Genomic DNA, 18,262 nt, shown 5'->3' with positions numbered 1-18,262 from the left:
TGAACTGTTCGTCGGAAAGCGAATGCTAATTTTCAGAAATAGGTAATAGAGAGTGATTTGAAATGTTAAAGCCCGGCGGGCTGTAAGGAAGTTTAAAAATACACATGAAAAAATACGCGAGTATTTTTACGTATGTATAAATGTACACCTGTACACTAATTTATACGTCGCGCACAACGCGCATAAAATAAAATTAGTTTTTATTGGCGATAGGAAAACGTATGTGAAAAATGTCAAGAGCTAAAGTGGGGAATGCGGGTGTTGGTATGAGCCTGTGATCAAGGATATTCAATAATCTTGTCATGGAATAAAAACCTCATATAGCGAAGCAGTTGTATTTTTTTTTCTTCAACGAATGCCTACTATACAAGCACTAACAGCCAAATATTTTCTCTAACCAGATTATCGTTATATTTTTTCATTTATTTAGGTTTTTATTATTATTTATTTAATAACTATTTCGTATTTATATGTATACAGATAATGTATCATCTTCTCAATAATTATCAACTGTTAAAATTAGAATACAGCCTGGAAATGATCGTACGGATTTAACATAACAATACAACACACTGCAAGTAAAAATCTGTAATTACGAAAATTTCAAGATATGCATAACGCATTGATCTATCACGGTGTTAGCTATTGATCGGCAAATGGCAATCTCATCAAGCTTCAATTTCTTCAAACCATCGCGATACGAATCATTTAAACGTTTATTTTTGGACATTCATTGGAGAGGAATTAGTGGTTAAACGCTGGTAGGCAGTACAATCCGATTTTGAAGTACAGTTGTTGGAGCTTATTTTTTTGATTGATACACATGCATGTGAGAGATGTTGAAATTTATCGTTTCCGAGCCCAGATGATCTACAGGATAATCTTGAATTTGAAAATTTTGTTATGCCTAAGTATGATGACACTATTCAAACAATTATGAATCATAAATAAGTTGTAGCAAACAAATGAATTCCATACGGTGTTACTTTCAATTTATCCGATCCTAAATATAAATCAAATTCAAAGTATGTATTCTTAATGAAAACAGCCCGAAACTATTATGTAATTCGAGTAGGAAATAGAGATGTACAATAAATTTGTTTCAATAATAATAATAATAGTGATATTAAAGTAATAATATTAATTAACAAATGTAAATCTGGGAGAGGAAAAATTCGTAATAATATTGTATACAAAGCCTAGTTGCTTCCCTAATTACACAGTTTGGAAGCTCACACGCCACCTTTATTTTTATTTCAATTCATTAAATTATATCATATTTTTTTCTGTACTATTTATTAGTTGTGCAGCATGGGAATTGTAGGCATCCTCTTTTCATAAAAACTTTAGCCTGCAAGACGTTTACAGAGTAACAAATATCGTCAAAAGATACTATATGCGATTTTAATAAGGGATAAATTCATTCAAAATAAAAATTATCAACTTTTCATTCGAAAACTACTTTTCAAACGGTGAAATTTCTCACGAATCCTGTCAAAAATAATTTTGGTACATTTCTTGATGCAAAGCAAATTCGTCAGACGAATTTGACTAGCATCGATTTTCACATTTTTAGTACACTATAATTTTCAATTGTTTGTTAATTCTCCGAGGATGCCCAATTTTAGATGAAACTGCTTTTATAATTGATTAAATAATAAAGTAGAGGCCCCGACGGGAGTGTCAGATTGCCAGTTTATATTTCTATTTCACTTTACAAGAATGAGACTTTTAACAGTAACTGTCAGGCAGCAAACAATTTGGTACATACTGATTTATGGTAAATGTGATATAAGTCCGAATAGATCGTATAATAAGCGAAAGACAAGTAGCTTTACACGACCTGCACAATTAACACTATTTTCTCGTCCATCGCTCATTAGCTCTCAATATGATTGCCTCCTAACAATTTTAAGCTCTCAATATAAATGAAACGTCAAATAATGAATTATCGGATTTATTATTTTAAACGATAGACTAAAATATGTTGGGGCACCGTGTCCAGTCGCCCTTGTTTTTGCATTCCCAGTATTCCCCGGTATAAATGTGACATAAGCTGTCTGTAAATTGATCTCTCTGTTTCTTGAACCAAATGGGCTCGTACCCCTCATATGGTAGTCCTGCAATTCAAGAATGATGTACATACTAAAATATCAACAAAATTCATAGGATTTCAAGCATTCAAAATAAGAAAGATTTATACTTTGAACAGCTAGATCGTCTAAGAAAATTCATAACTGAAAGGATTTTACCTTCTGCCGCGGCTTTTTCGGCATCTGCCTCACGGCTTCGTCGAACTGCTCGTTGTTTATCCTCTAGTCTCAACTTATGAGCGTTCGCCTCGTCCCAGAGTCCATTCTCCATTAATCGTTGATCAGGTCGTAGCCGTGAATCGGTGGGTGCAACACCATCTTCTGGTTCGTTCAGCTGACAAGCCAGTTCCGTAAATGAGTAGTATTTTTCACAGTCCTCACTGTTAATGCAAAAATATATTCTTAAAGATAAAAAATAAATAGAATAGAAAGAAGTAGAATTTCATGATTCTACACCAACAATATTTCACTTTATGGTCACTAGAATAACGCTGCTCTCAGCCATAGGATTTTTTTTTTTATTTTCAGGCAAGGACGTATATTTTCCAATACAGTCATTTATTGAATACTGGCCATTATTGCGGCTGACAGCTGATTTTACTTGAAGCCTGCATTAGCAGCCCTCTCTCCCTGAAGGGATGGGTGGTCAGTATTCGATAAATAAACCTGTAGAACCCAATGTATCGCCTTTTCAATATTCAAGCATATGTCGGTGGCAACACATATAACTTTCAAACAATTTGTACTACTTACGGAGGCATACGTCGTTTCCAAGCAAGACTGTAAGGACCAGTTTTATAAACAGGATTATCAGGGGTACCGGAGGAACTTATAACAGGAGCAACTTCTATTTTAGAATCCCAAGTTCCTTGCACAACCCATCTAACAACGCTGTTCGCATCCATTACAACCCCTTTTACTTTGCGCTGGCTGTCGCGCGAAAAGTACGAGTATGGTATGTACTTCAGATGGCATTTCGTACCGTCATGATGGTTAACAATATCCATGTCACCACTTTGGTCAACCCACAATTTTCCAACTATAATATTATGCACTGTGGTCGTTACTTTTCTCCATGTGTAGTGCTGTGAGGTTCCAATGAACTCTAAATGAGCCGTACCCAAGGGTATAACCTGAATTTTGTCATTAAAACGTTGTTATAATTAACTTCTTACAGAATTAAATTATGAAATTAGATATATAAACCATACTAATTTGCAATAATTAAATCAAGTTCAAGATCATAGGTTCTTTGCAGTAATTTCTGTTGAATCTAAAATTAGATTTATTGTACAAATACAATGGAAAATGGAAAAACAATAGACAACTACGTATACATTTTATTGGCTATGATGATTTAGTCGGTTAACAATATACTTTTTAAGAAGTAGATTTTGAATTCACTATTATGATCACTAGCACAAACCCCAGGAAGTTTAATTTCCAAACGACATAATACTCATAGCTATACAACAGTACTACGATCCAGTCAAATAGTCAAGGTTAAATCAATGCAGCAATTTGGTCACATTAAGCTAGATGAAAGCAGATATTTTACAGACAATTGGCCAGACTAAATATTCAACACAGTGTAAAAATTACCTGGAGATATTTTCCACGAAATTTCGAGGCCATTGTAAACTCCTGCCAACAGCGCCACTTTCGCCCTTCACAGTACTGTGCAACCATTGGCGGATGATGGGATACCTGCTCGGAAATAGCCCGCCATCCAAGATCATCAGTACGATCACATTCATATGTCTCACCTAACAAAGGGTTAAACGGTTTACCCGTTCGAGAGGCTGTTGTCGAGTAACTGGAAACCGTAAATGCTGCGACATATGCCATTTGTTCACAGCTATCTTCACATTCTGCAGCTCTTGAAGAAGACACAAACGAAAAATATAAATAAATGCACTGCCAAAAGTGAAGTACAAAAATTGAATAGATAAAGAACTTCATCTTTTTGATTCATGTTGATAAACACATGGTTTGTAATACCTATCGAGTATTTCTGCATATTCATAATCCTCTGTAAGGCGTTGTAACATACTGAGTGGTTCAGAAAAATTGACAGGCATTGGGATCTTTGAAAGTTCCTTTCCAATGCAATTCTTCATTATGCTCCAGAGATTGAGAGGATAGTTAGGTTTAACAGGTACCCTAGTTCGACGTTGCCTTTTTGAGACTGTCATCCCGGTGCCAGCTGCTGCTTCGGTGCCATTATTAGAATTCCAAGCCGTCTGTAAACAGTGATGAATATTTAACTCAACATTAGTCATTGTTATCAAAAAATGAGTGTAGCGCAAATTACAGATATCAGATGCATGTGTCTAATAAAGAAACAACATTACTCACAGTAGCCAGTTCGCTTGCAGAGTTTATATCACTAGATTTAGATGCCGAAACAGATGGGTCGGTCAGAATATGGAACGAGTTATTGGCAGCTGAGTCAGGACCGGGAGATGGATTAGCTGGATCACCCTCAGAACTTGAACCATCGTCACTACCTTGGGAATCCGTACGATCACGATCCCTTGATGTAGAGTGTCCACTTGCTACTCCAGGAATGTTTAAGGTAAATGTATCCGATTCCTGGGCATCGTAGAACTCAGCGTTATCTTCTTCGTCCTCCGACGGCGAGGCATGCACCGGGGCGTCTATTTAAATAGACGCAAAATGAATATCGAAATTAACAGAAAATATATAATGCAAGTGTAAAGAAATAACTAAAAATAATTTTTTTGTGGTAAGTTAAAATACCAAAACGAAAGGAAAAATATTTACAAAAGTCATTGATACATATTTTCTGACACATCAACCCTAATTCAGTCCAGGCATGGGCAAACCAGATAACCGCAAAATATAAAATTTCAGTAAAATTAAAAGGCACCAGATTGGTGAGAAAAATTCTGATTTAGAAATAATAAGTAACGTTTGTAAAATAAACAAGGCTGATTAAAAACTACCTCAGGCTAATCTACTAAAGTAAGAAAGTGATAAAAGAAAAATATTCGTACAAAGATAGGTATATTTATTCTAACTACGACATAATGACGTGTCATTAGATTCAAAGTATAACATTGGAATTATCTCAAGTGCGAAAATACTTTTTAAGGCCTTCACAGTTATCTCAGGTAGTCTTAGATTTACCTATTTTGTCCCAATAATAATTCTTCAAAAATTTAGAGCAATACCTCTATAAAACTATTCACATGAAATTTGACTTACATATTACTGAATACCAAAATATAACACTATAAATGCACGAAAATCGTGACCCCCAAGGCCAACTGTATCTCAATGACACCCTCCAAGTCTACGACAAAAAACGCTCGCGTGTACAAATGTAAAACCATTCATTCCGCCACCCACATTTCCGCTACTGTGAGCTGTCACTATGCAAAGATGGCTAGAACTCTGAAATTCTATTCATTCGCCATCTGGTGAATGTCATGAGAACTTACCGACCCCGCCATTTTTTCAATCGGTATGCTGCTTGGGTCGTGTGTGCACTAATGATACTACGATAGGGAAAGAAGAAAAAAAAAACAACTATTGAAGGGATGATCGTCAATGGAAAGTGTGGAGAGCAACGACTTGTTCATTGAAGGGCTTAACCGTAAAATTATGAACTTCTAGTATAAATACGTCTAGAGGCATTGCTTCAGGTTATTCCAAATCTATTCAACAAGTTGCCAATACATCGCCTATTGAATTGGTGTTCATTTGTTATCACTTAACAACTGATTAAGAAAATAATCGTGAATCAGTTTCACAACAAAAATACAACTAACATACTTGTGCCACGAATAGAAGTATTAGCTGATGTTAATGATGGAGAAATGTAAAACGAGCCGATTTTTGAAAGAATGGTGGTAAAATATTAAAAATTTCGAAACTCAATTTGTCTCCTTTTACTCAATTTTTGTTGATACTCAAGTTTGTAAAAGTCTTGTGATAACAGAATCAAGAAATTAGAGATTCTGATAGACATCTATTTCAAATTTGACATTTCATCATTTGATGAAAATACCCTTTTCTTCCATAGTAACCTTTTACAATAAAGTTCAGACAATATCGTACTCAAGTATGCAATCCATGGGTACACGAAAAGCATGCAATTATAAACTTGCCTGATTTAATATTTGTACGAAACCATTGGTACATTACTTTGATTTGAAGATATCGAAGTAAAAATATTTAAGCTGTTGATACGGAGTAAATAACTACTCACGAGAAGATCTATGTCCACTAGGTCCTGAAGCTGGAGGTAAAGCATGCTGAGCTGCTTGTTCCAAATGAGAATGTTGCCTTGCAAGTTGCTCTACCATTTCTTCTAAGCGTAATTTTTGTTCACGTTCGTGTTGCAACAACTTTTGCCACTTGTGCCCTTGTTGTTGGGCAAGATTGAGATACTCGGTACATGCCTATAATAAAATGAAATGATTAAAATGGTAATTTTGGTTAAATATTTTTAAATTAATCCAACAGCTCCTAGTTCATACATTAATCATTGTGCTTGAAGCAAATCGAAAAAGGGCTGCACGCTCGTTAACTGCTTTTATTTTGGGAGAAACGTTAGACGAAACATCCAGAGTTTCAAGCTCATTCAAAGCCCGCTGCAAAGCAGTCCCCCGTTTAGTTATTAGATCATTACAAGTCTGTAAGTCTTCCAAGCGGTCAGTTAGATCTTTAACGATGGAGGCATGCTCAGCTTTTTGATTGTCATTGTCTTGATAATCTTCCTCATCTTCTTCTGAAACAAAGATACTTGCATAACGTGTACTATACTAGTATTGTATAATTAGAACATGTTTCTCAAAGTACTTTCTGTTTCATCGCATTGTCAGGTTCAATACAGTTCTTGTTTTTTTCTTTTCATCAATTCCGAAATTACAATTCAATGTGCAAAGGTGATATTTTCAACAACAAATTATTGTTACTTTCTTGTTTGAGTTTTCACCGTGTAAAGTGAAACTAGAGAATTTTGAAGTCAACAGACTGAAATACACAGACCATGTTTTATGTCGAAATTCAACACGTACCTGACTCCATTGCCTGAATAGCTTTGGCTTTTGCTAATTCCAAAGCAGTAACCCATTGCTGGCGTTCAACTTCTGTAGCTGCCTTTATATGAAATGTCTGTGTCCCTCCATTGCTCACAACAAAGGTGCAAGGATCGACAGTATGGATTAAGGCTCCGTGCAATGATATGGTACCCCGACAAGTATGCGCCATTTCTGCCTGGTTCCTAAGCGAAAGATGAAAGCATACGAGTCCTTCTACAATATATCTCAATTCCTAAGCCAGAAAGTACAGCTTACAGCGAATGATGCACTACTTCTGACTGTTAGCAACACTTATATGATATTTAAATTAATATTGATGCACGTTTGTGGCGAATATTCAATGATCAAATAAGCACATGATGAAACATAAGTGAAAATCTCATTTTCAGGTATCGAAATAAGTTTCTCTCTCGAACACTTCTAAACGTATTGCCACTCCTTCAAAACACTATTATGATTAACAACATAAAGACAACATAACACTATAGCTGTTTTGGACAAAAAAAAAAGAATTCATTATTACGGACCAGTCGAATAATACATGGAAGTTATGTGCTCTGCATATTTCCCCCATACAATGGGTGCCATTTACATAGACTTTCTTAATAACATCATGCTCTTCTGCACTTCTCTTTAGAATCATAATTTCCAACTGGTGTTGCTCTTGAAACATCAAAAGACAGTGATGACCAAGAGAGAAAGGACTTAAAATCCTAAGGATCACAGATTATCCGAATGGTCCATAAATATAAGAGTTCAACACAGTTCCAAAACACTGAATAATTCTGGGAAATTTTGCACATCACGATAATTATCAACATTAACCATTAATCATCACTTGAAGGCACGGAAGATAATTAAAATGCATCATTGAAATACAAGCATAATAATAAATGCATGTATACTTCATGTTTAGAAATAAAAACAAATACAAAAAACAAAAATTTGTTAACATTAAGAGAAGAGATGCAAATAAATATATGCTTATAATATTTAATTCTCTCTTTGATTCCTGTTTACGCTGCTGGAACTTTTAACTGGTAGATGAACTTCTGAGGCACCAGTCACTATTTTGCAAAATAAAATGGCATAAGAGGTCCTGATCCAATGAGATAAAAGTAAAAGAAATATTATATATATTGTTAAAATTGTAAGACAACTATGTCTCTTAACAGCTTTGCCCACAATATATTGAAACTTGCATGATTGCGAACCACCACAGACCCCCAATGCAGAGGACTTTCATCCAACTTTGATTCCATACCTAGTGAAGAAATGATTGAAAATACACAATATCGGAAAGAATTTGCAGACATATCGATAGGTGTTCAAGACATCCTTCACCAGTTAATTAGCAAAAATAAATGTCGAAAAACACTTATGTAATTGGGGAATTAAATAATAAAGTCGTAGTTTGTACACGCTTATCAAAGAGATCATGAATATCATTTTATATATACGTCTGATATCAAGTTTCGCATTAGCGATAAAGGAATACCAATTTTTGTGTAACTCTTCTATTCAATAGTTAAAATGATTCAAGATACGAAGTGTGAATATGTTGTGGTATTTTGTATACATAGTAACCAAATTATGCAAACTACAGATTGTTTTTGAACTTATTCATACGTCACGTATTCAATAGCAGATGTTATTTGCAATTTTGTTACAGTAGTATATAGGTTACTTAATATACAGTGACGTTTCTCTGATCAGCTGCTGAATAGTATTGTTCACAATAAGTGCTTTCAGGTATATAATATATTACTAGGCAGATATTGTAACAAGCACAATTTATCACAATTGCAGCACAAATAAGGGTATCAAATTTAATTATTCCAATATTCATTAGGACGGTACGTATTAATGGGCAGTTTTGTCATAAAATGGTATATTTCAATAATGGCAATGACGACAATAATAATGATTATAATATATAGGGCTTGTTTGAAGATACATTTGCGAGCAAAATCTGTCGTTGAGAAATATCAGTAGATATTAAACCCTGAGATTACGTCTACTGACATTACTGATTAGTCACTGTCTGGGTCTGAATTACATTACTCATAGAAGAACAGAAAAAGCTTTTTTCATGATAAATTCACCACTTGAAAATAGCATGTACAATCTACAGACACAGGACACAGAGGCGGTCAGAGCTTCAATGAAATGTTTTAAATTGTTCGAAAAATTGCATGTACACCAATGAAAACAGGAATACAGGATAGGAACAAGGTAAATAATAAATACATGGAAATTTAATAGGAAATCTAATGATGTTTCTGGAAAGCTGGACTGAAATGATATCTAGGAATTTTTTTAAGTACGTTCGGGTTTTTCTAAGTTTTTTCTTTGCTCTGTCGTTGCTTTTTTTTTTATTGTTTTACTTACTCGGAGGCTCTGCCACCTCTCCGCCTGCGTCGCATCGATATCTTTGGCCCCCCCGTTGGTTCAGCCCTAAACAGTCCACAAAACAAACACGCCCCATTCACTTTGTGTACATTGGTTTTTTGAAACATCTTTTCATTCTCTTAGCGACTTCATTTCTTTATCTGGACCATAGAAGGACAGCAATAAAAATCGGAAGAGATTATTATGTGTATAAAAAGTATAGCACGGTGGGTGAACGAAGACTTGAAAAACATACATGCCGGGCTTGCGAAAAATATCTCTGTAAAATTAAGTAATATATCTTAGCTTAACTTAATAATGCTGCGTCTAATGGCGGTGGTATAATGTGCTACCTGTAGTATCGCAACACGATGCCTCAAAATCATCACACATATTGGATAACAGAAGAAATAATTTTATCACAAGTAGTAAATGAAACAAAGTAATATTAAGGTATAGCTGCAGGTGCAACGTGCGCATATCTTGACAATAATAGAGTTGCATTATGGAATAATAATAAGCAAATAAAAATCATAAAAATTAAGAGAAAGCAAACGTGCATTAAAACAGCAGCTGGACATTTATTGTATATTGATCATTGAATCCAGACAATTAACAGCGGTGACACGTGAAGTGTGTGTAATTGCGGATTGTACAATACATATGTATGTATATGGTATGTACGGCACAATACGAACACGCGACGTGTATGCATAGGGTTTTATACTAGACGTAATCAATTGTAATACGGTGAATTGAAATAGTAATACTATCGTTGAATATCAAACAGTTTCAGTGATTCAGAATCGATGGACCTGAGGTCATGTTGCGTAATAAACATTTGAAAATAGAAATTACAAGGGATAGGTACTGTCAAAAAAAAATATATATATATATGTATATGTACCTGTAGTATGACAGAAGGCCATTTGACAGCACGAACCATCTTCTTTGGTAACCTTTCAGGTAATTAGTCCACTTGAACAGCCAGCCCTTCATATCTTGCGCACCATGCTGCGCTTTTATGTCACCCATTTTTAACACTCCTGATTAATTATATACTCTTTCTAGTAATTGTTACAGGCTTGATATTCCACGTACACATCACCCCGATAACCAGCGACCATTTTATTTTTTCAGGCGCAGTCACGAGCGCAGCAGCGCGCTTCGTGGATCGGTACGCATATACGAATTAAAAATGATCGGAGGCAACGATGTAGCTGGCGCTATCTAGTGCTCGCATCGCCAACTCGGCGTAAATTCAATTTGTGTGAAATTGTGTGCAGATTGCGGGAGGATAACCACTAACTTAGGCTAGGCTTTATTAACGATAATAAATAAATTAAGTTGCATGTCTCGTCTTACCTTTTGCGTATCATTGATTTATAAACCCCGTATGATTATTACCTACTCCTACTGAACAAATCCGCATTTCCGCATCCTACGTAATACACGTATTGAACATTGAGCTCTATTACTCTTTAGATTTTGCGGTCGTTCGTGACTACTGATAAGATTTAATTATGATTTATATTTTCTTCTCTTTTTAATGGCACGTTTTGAAAATAAATGACATGCAAGGCACAATCTGATCACGAAGTCGCAAGAACAGCTAACTTTGGTTGATCTTGAAAAGTACCATGTATAGAATTTCAGGATTCACGATTCTAAGGCTGAAAATTATTCGGGTCTTGTAGTACAAGAAATACTACATCTTTCTCAAAACGTTGACAATGATCACGTTGTCGTGTTTATTTTTTTTTTTTACTTCTAAACACTCCAAAGAAAATGTCTAAACAAAGGAAATTCGGTTGGAGATATGTGTATTCTTTCTATTTCATTTTAATTTATGCAAGCCCGATGATTTTTTTGGAATTCGTTCGAGAACTCTGAAAAGTTTTTCCGATTGGGACTTTTCGGTATTATTTAGAAAAAATAAGAAAGACTATATAATGCTAAAACGAAACGTCAAAAATTATCTTTAGGGATTTTTCAGCAAAGTACAATTTGTTCTACGTAACCTAGGAATAACAAAATAAGTAGAGGATGCGTATGTGATCAGTTCCAGAGAAACTTTATTTTTATTTAAATATCTTTGATCGCGAATATGCCCTGGATTTTTCACGAATCTCGTGTCTTGAAGATTTTTTTCTCTCAGTGGGGACTTTTTAGGATTAATCAGTTTTTTAGAAAAACCTTATACCACTCTTTTTTCAAACTTGGGGATGATTTTTACACACACACTTTTCTTACCAGTATCGTGTATTAAAAAACACGAAGCGCCAAATTAACGGGATCAAATTAAAAACCGATCTTCATTTGTTGCATTTAGAACCATATTGTAAAGTAAATGTTGCTCAAAAAGTGCTAATTACAGATATACTTAATATCAAATTCTAGGTGTTACCTTCGATTTAACGATGTTATAAAAAGTTCTTGTATATTTCCTATAATACCAACATTATACAGCATTGCACTTACGGTCTCATGAAGTGTGATCATAATATAAAAGTGCTTCGATTAATAAATGTAGTTGAAGACATTCCACAAATTTCCCCTCTGGCGACATAATTTTTCAAGATGAGAAGTAATTGTTAACATGTTAGATGTAAATTGTTATATTGTTTTTCAAAGGAATAACAGAACATTAACACATCCTGTTGAGCTGACCAGTGATGTAATTGGGAAGCCCTATCCACGCCAAGGTGATATTAAATCACACGATGTACTTATTTTGCAAGTCACTTGGACAATGAGTTAGAGTCGAACAATTCAACTGTTGTATGAATCTCTTGATTGACGACTCGTCTTTACAAGTTTACATTCATAGCGGGGCGGAATGCTTCGCATTCCATCTCACTCCGACTTTTTTCCCGTCTCTTTCTGTCATTGTCTCCCTCCCTCCCTCCCTCCCGGCCTCGCTCGATCTATCTCTCTCCCTCTCTCACACAGGGCCGTTCAGCATAAAATTCCATTCAATGCTTCAGGTGAAGAGAAATAAGCAGCACAGTTATGTACTCGGATGGTAATGTTGGTATATTCGTGAGTTTAACTCACACTGATTAAGCACATAGGTAGTTACGTGGCCGATATGGTTTGGCGGCAATTATTAGCATTGTTATGATCTTAGCATTAGTTGAATACCTAGAAACTGTTATGCCAGGCCAGTATACGGTTCACCTTTGAAGCTATACGACATGTGCTAGTCAGCCAGCTGACAGTTGTGCTCTGTTTTGATTCTTGGCCAGACTCTTGATACCTCACATTAATAGTTTGAGAATTTTTTCTACCAGTGGTTATATGCAATCGTAACTCGCTTCCGTGAAACCTGTGCACATTCACATTCAATGTCACTCTTCAATTAGTGGTACCATTTGCATCAGATCAGATCTGATGGTTTTTTCTAAGACCTAAAATTCACGTATCTCTAAACATAATTGCTACAATGAACAGAGTGAATATCTATGTGTATATATGTATATGCATTTTTTCAACTTGTATTATATGCGCAACATAAATTCTGTACAATCTGCTACAAACTGTGTGAATAACTACAAATTGTGAAAACTAATTTGAATGTTAAACATAAGATAAAAATGGAGAAAAACAGATTTCAAATCATACAAAATGATGCTTCAGAGAAACATGTTGATAGTAAAAGTTTCAGAGAACCAAGTGGATCCAGTTATCAGCATTCAGAAATAAGCAGGACATTTTCAGAAGATGAGCTTTACAAAAGGTGTACAAAAGGTACCCAAATAGATCTTCCATTGCCCTCGTGGAAATATTTGAACAACGCACAAAGAATGAGACCTACAACATCTGGATATTTTCAGAAACTGAACAGAGTTAATGATACGTACCCAACCTATGGATCTAAACAACCGTTTCACTTGACGCAAAGTGAAATTACACTGAATTCTCTGCAGCATAGACAAAATAACAAATATGTTGCTTTGGATATGATTACACCTCCACACATCGCACGTAACAATTCATATAATGATAGTAATTATATGGAACCATTGAGCAGTTCGTGCAACACCTGTTGTTGCATGTGCATGAGTAACAGAAGTATGCAATCGCGTAGAACTTTAAACCTTGAGGATGAAGATAGTCCTCAGGGACTATCGTGGAGGCGACTACATATGAGTAGAGCTAAGCTCAAAGCTACTGCAACTACTTCTGAACTGCTAAGTGGATTTGCCATGGTGAGATGATAGTTATTAGTTCCCCATTTAATATAATAGTAAAGTAGGATAGGAATTATATCATCTATCGTGTGCATCATGCTACTTCCTAATTTGCATTGAGATACAAACAAATTGTAAGCAGGCTAAAGCTAGCAGCCAAAATTAGCATCAAAATGTTCTAATGTTCACTCCAACAAGGGAGTCAAGTCCGAAAATCAATATTTCGTGAAATACCATGAACTCCCTATATAATACTTTCAAAGAATTATGATGATAAAACAGAGCTGCATTTTTCTATTTCCAAAAAGTTTAACACGTTTGGATACTAACATTGGCTGCTAGCTTCAGCTTCATCAAATTTTAGGTAAAAATATGTGGGTAAATATCCAGGAAGAAACCAATATTATTCAACTTCCAAAATTTTACAAGTTTGATGCTGTCTTAAAACAAGCAATGAAATCATTTAAAAAGTGAGTGCTGTTCTATTCTACAGAAATCAGTTCTACAGAGCAAATGTTCTACATAATATTTTCTACAGACTCGTTTCTACAGAAATATTATTCTACAGAATATTTTTCCACAGAATATTTTTCTACAAAATATTTTCCGACATGAATTTTTCTACACAATACGTTTCAACAGAGTGTGTTTGACACAACCCACGTTCAAAGCAATCATTGAACCGTCAATTTCGTACATTTTAATTTAATTTAATTCTATTTAAATTATTTGCGTTGAATTTATGTGTGTATCGTGTCGAACACGTATTGCATTGGATGTGTAAAACCAGAAAAATATTCTATACAAAAATTTCTATAGAAAAATGTTCTGTAGAAAAATATTCTGTACAACAATTTAGCTGTAGGATAATTCGTGCAGGATTATTTCTGATGAAAATTTGAAATTCCTTTGTGTAGAATAACGTTTCTGAAAAGCGAGTCTGTAGAACATATTCTGTAGAAAATTTAACTTGATTTTTGTAGAATCGATCCTTCTCTTAAAAGTTTGGTGATTACATTTTGAGATGCTACTGACAAACTTCGTAAACGAAAAACAAATAAATTTATGATATTTTGGTATAGCTACATAGGTTCTGAAAAACTGCAAAATGTCTACTCTGATATTGGATAAAAAGTATTGGGGCTATTTAACTCTGGGGTTGATATTTGGTGTATCAACCAAATTGACAGTATTGCTCCCAGAACAATTTAGAATATTCTGTTCACAGTCTCAGTGTACATTGTATGTCTAATGTAGACTTAAGGTTGTAAATTAGCCTTATCAGTTCAAAGTTACCATCAACACAGAGAGAACAGAATTACAAGTACAAGAACGCTGATACAAGTACGTGCTAAAGAACAAATATTTTCAAACCATTTTTTGAGATTTTCTGTTACTAAGTCCAACGTGCTTGTGAATATTACTCTCCAAAATTGTGAATTTAATGGCATAGGTATTATTTGTGTCTGAAATGTGTGGGAAGAAACATGAATCATGTTCACAATTTTGAATGTGCGCTAGCTTAAATGGTTCCAGACAATTTCTTATCAGCCAAAATATGTTTAGCATCTGATATATACCTATTCTGGAACGGTAAACCCCAAAACCCTATATGAAATAATGAGTAGCTAATTTGAAGACATTTACAATTGTTTGTGACGCTTAATCTTACAACACTACATAAAATAATATTGGCTCAGTTATTACCATGCGATGTGTGGTGCCAGAATAAAGATTTGAAATATGTATTGCAAAACATCTTATGCTAAGGAATTGCAAACTTGACTTTTTTTGTTCATATTAAATCAGCTGACTTCAGTATTTCAACAGTGGGTACATAAATTATACGTGAAAAATTTGTAAATTGTTATAAATTGCAAAAGATGTCGAAAATAAGTTTAAATTTTAATCAGTCATCCTTTGTTTCAGGTAGCTATGGTGGAGTTACAAATAAATGAGCCGACAGCAGTACCAGAATGGCTATTTGTCATGTTTGCTGTTTGTACAACTGTCCTGGTATCAGTTCATATATTTGCGCTTATGATTAGTACGTATCTCTTGCCTAATGTCGAAGCTATAAGTAAACTGCAAATTGCTCGGTTAGTAACTGAATCCCCTCATGAGCGGATGCGTGGCTTTATAGAACTGGCTTGGGCGTTTTCAACTGTCTTAGGGCTATTTCTCTTTTTGGTAGAAGTAGCTATTTTATGCTGGGTTAAATTTTGGGACTATTCATTTACAGCTGCCACAGCTAGCACAATTATTGTAATTCCAGTACTTATTGTTTTCATAGCATTCGCTGTACATTTCTATCATTCTTTGGTTGTCTATAAATGTGAAGCCACTGTTTCAGATATGAAAGAGTTAGAAAGTATCCGAAAAAATTTGGATAATGTGACAATCAGTCAAAGTACCGTGTGATTTGTGTCAATTTGTGTCTACTGCATTAGAGGAACTGGGTTCTCCAATAGTTTGACAAAATGTGAATTTACAGTATGATTCTTAACCATCCACCTATCAACAACATATAGATGCACAATTGTCGACTACATGACCTGTTGACTATGCATAATTATTTTAAGTGATTTGATTGGGCTAAAATGAAGAAATAGTAAAGTCTGATTATACGAATTTACTCAAAGAAAGCTTCTATCGAAACAAAAATAAATTAAGTTGTCACGAATTATGAAAAATTGGTTTACTTCCAATGAACCTTGGTGAACACAACTTCTACCAACTGCGAAAATCTTCAATACGAACATGGCAAGACGATACGCAATTTGAATCAAGTATACTTTTTACTCCCATGCAATAAGCAAGTACAAAATAATTATTTCTTATGACAAGACCTGTAGGTCAAGTTCAAATTGGTAATTTGTCTAACGATTTCAAAAACCTTGGTGTCACAAGTGAAGAAAAGTTGGATGTTATTTGTACATTTGTGTCATCCTATACAGAAACAACATAACAAGATTGCAGTGAATAACAGGCTCAAATACATCTAGCTAGGTAAAACATTCAATGATGGAATGACGTGCAATAAGTAGATGATCAATACAGTCTGTGATATTTATGTAAAGACAATGTTCCTCCATTAATGTCAAACTTCTGTTTATCGTAAAATCAATGGGACATTCAATTTTGCCATTTACGAGCAGCTCATTGTTGTTAAAAGAAAGAAAATTATCAACTGAATGGGTTGGATGAGAATAATTGGTGACTTATAGTTTATAAACTATACATAATTCTAATACCCGGATCAAACTGGTAAGAATGACAAGATGTCGAGTCCACTGTTGCAATTGATGGCCATATATAATGTATAAGTATTGAAATAGTGTCCAATAAATCAGAATATCAGGTTTGTGTAATACAACCAATATTATGTGAATATAAAAAATTAGGTCTTCTTCGAATGTTCACAAAATCACTACATTAGCAATGGGAAAATAGTTTATGTATACAAGCGAAAGTCAAGTAATAGAGCTTATACCGGTGATCAAATTGGGAAGAAAAAACAAATTCCTATCTTTCATGTTACTAAAAATTACCATGTATAAAAACTTTCAAGCAAAGTAAGACGTATGATAGAGCACATAGCTAATGAGTTAGAGTTAACACTCTAAACTCAATAAAACAGACAAGAAGTATGATGGTGGGATAGCTTCAAATTAATTGAAATTAAATTCTCTGTCTTTAACCTGGTCCATGTCGATATAGTTCAAAGAAAAATGGACAGCTCCACATACACAAATTTGAAAGTTACACTCTTTTAACTCTCGGTATTGGTTTTATAATATTGCATTTTCCTCATGGAGGAGCTTAATTCAGTGACCCTTCTTCCAGTTTTATCGGTGTATAGTCACTTTATACCTATTATGTATATAGTACATATTACTGCAGCAAATGCTAAAGTTTTATAAATAAATATTAATTCTTTGATTATAGTTAGATAGAAAGAAACAAAATGCTTACTTCAGTGATAGTTTTATAAGGTGGGATGAGTCACAATAATTTTGAAAACGAGGTAAGAGTGCTCAATAAATTCACGCTAACTTTTCACAATCTAAATCATAAGATGTTCACGATTAGATATCTCTGAATTTTTGGTTTACAAAGGAATATGGAAAATACATCTTGACATATACAGTTGCAAGTTCCCAAAATTTGGAAAAAGAAAAGTTAAAAACTTATCGAGTTCCAGAATATTTTAAATCCGTTTAATCGTTAGTGAAATTTGCATCTACAGAAGGGTGTATATTATACACATACACACAGGTGCCCATGCGCTCACACATGCAATAGTACAAGGGAGTGCTCTTATTGTTAGAATATCTCATACATTGTAACAATAATAACAACAACAATTAAAATTACTGTTTTAAGGTTTAATTTGCGATTTTCATTTCAATTCTTTTTTTTGTTCCTTTTTTTTTTTTATACTAGCGTAAATTGTAATTCTAGTGTATTTGGATTTTTTAATTTAAACTGTATACTTAGTTCATGAATACAT

The 18,262-nt window shown here is 34.4% G+C and overlaps 2 protein-coding genes across 8 annotated transcripts; one reads left to right on the top strand and one right to left on the bottom strand.

Annotated features, from left to right (window-relative positions):
• Positions 1 to 1,602: 1,602 nt before the first annotated feature.
• Positions 1,603 to 12,435, bottom strand: LOC124407766 (oxysterol-binding protein 1). 4 transcript variants are annotated; one of them, XM_046884264.1, is made up of 11 exons: positions 10,464 to 10,741; positions 9,557 to 9,622; positions 7,142 to 7,347; positions 6,602 to 6,852; positions 6,331 to 6,523; positions 4,452 to 4,753; positions 4,095 to 4,336; positions 3,696 to 3,972; positions 2,847 to 3,226; positions 2,253 to 2,473; positions 1,603 to 2,120 (listed from the first exon to the last, which is right to left on the bottom strand). In XM_046884264.1, exons 1-11 carry the CDS (start codon positions 10,589 to 10,591, stop codon positions 1,978 to 1,980), a joined length of 2,409 nt encoding a protein of 802 aa, XP_046740220.1. In that variant the 5' UTR covers positions 10,592 to 10,741; the 3' UTR covers positions 1,603 to 1,977. The 4 variants fall into 4 exon arrangements, with proteins under 4 accessions (XP_046740220.1, XP_046740221.1, XP_046740223.1 ...); XM_046884265.1 differs by having other exon boundaries at positions 6,602 to 6,849; XM_046884267.1 differs by lacking the exons at positions 9,557 to 9,622; positions 10,464 to 10,741 and adding an exon at positions 12,333 to 12,435.
• Positions 12,099 to 16,407, top strand: LOC124407771 (calcium release-activated calcium channel protein 1). Of its 4 annotated transcripts, none has more exons than XM_046884285.1 (3): positions 12,099 to 12,261; positions 13,218 to 13,767; positions 15,679 to 16,407. In XM_046884285.1, the coding sequence occupies exons 2-3, from the start codon at positions 13,363 to 13,365 to the stop codon at positions 16,168 to 16,170; spliced, it is 897 nt and encodes a 298-aa protein (XP_046740241.1). In that variant the 5' UTR covers positions 12,099 to 12,261; positions 13,218 to 13,362; the 3' UTR covers positions 16,171 to 16,407. The 4 variants fall into 4 exon arrangements, with proteins under 4 accessions (XP_046740241.1, XP_046740239.1, XP_046740240.1 ...); XM_046884283.1 differs by lacking the exon at positions 12,099 to 12,261 and adding an exon at positions 12,520 to 12,581; XM_046884284.1 differs by lacking the exon at positions 12,099 to 12,261 and adding an exon at positions 12,548 to 12,586.
• Positions 16,408 to 18,262: the final 1,855 nt, after the last annotated feature.

This window comes from Diprion similis, chromosome 6, assembly GCF_021155765.1.
Source record: "Diprion similis isolate iyDipSimi1 chromosome 6, iyDipSimi1.1, whole genome shotgun sequence".
Taxonomy (NCBI): domain Eukaryota; kingdom Metazoa; phylum Arthropoda; class Insecta; order Hymenoptera; family Diprionidae; genus Diprion; species Diprion similis.
This window is presented reverse-complemented; position numbering and strand designations above follow the sequence as displayed.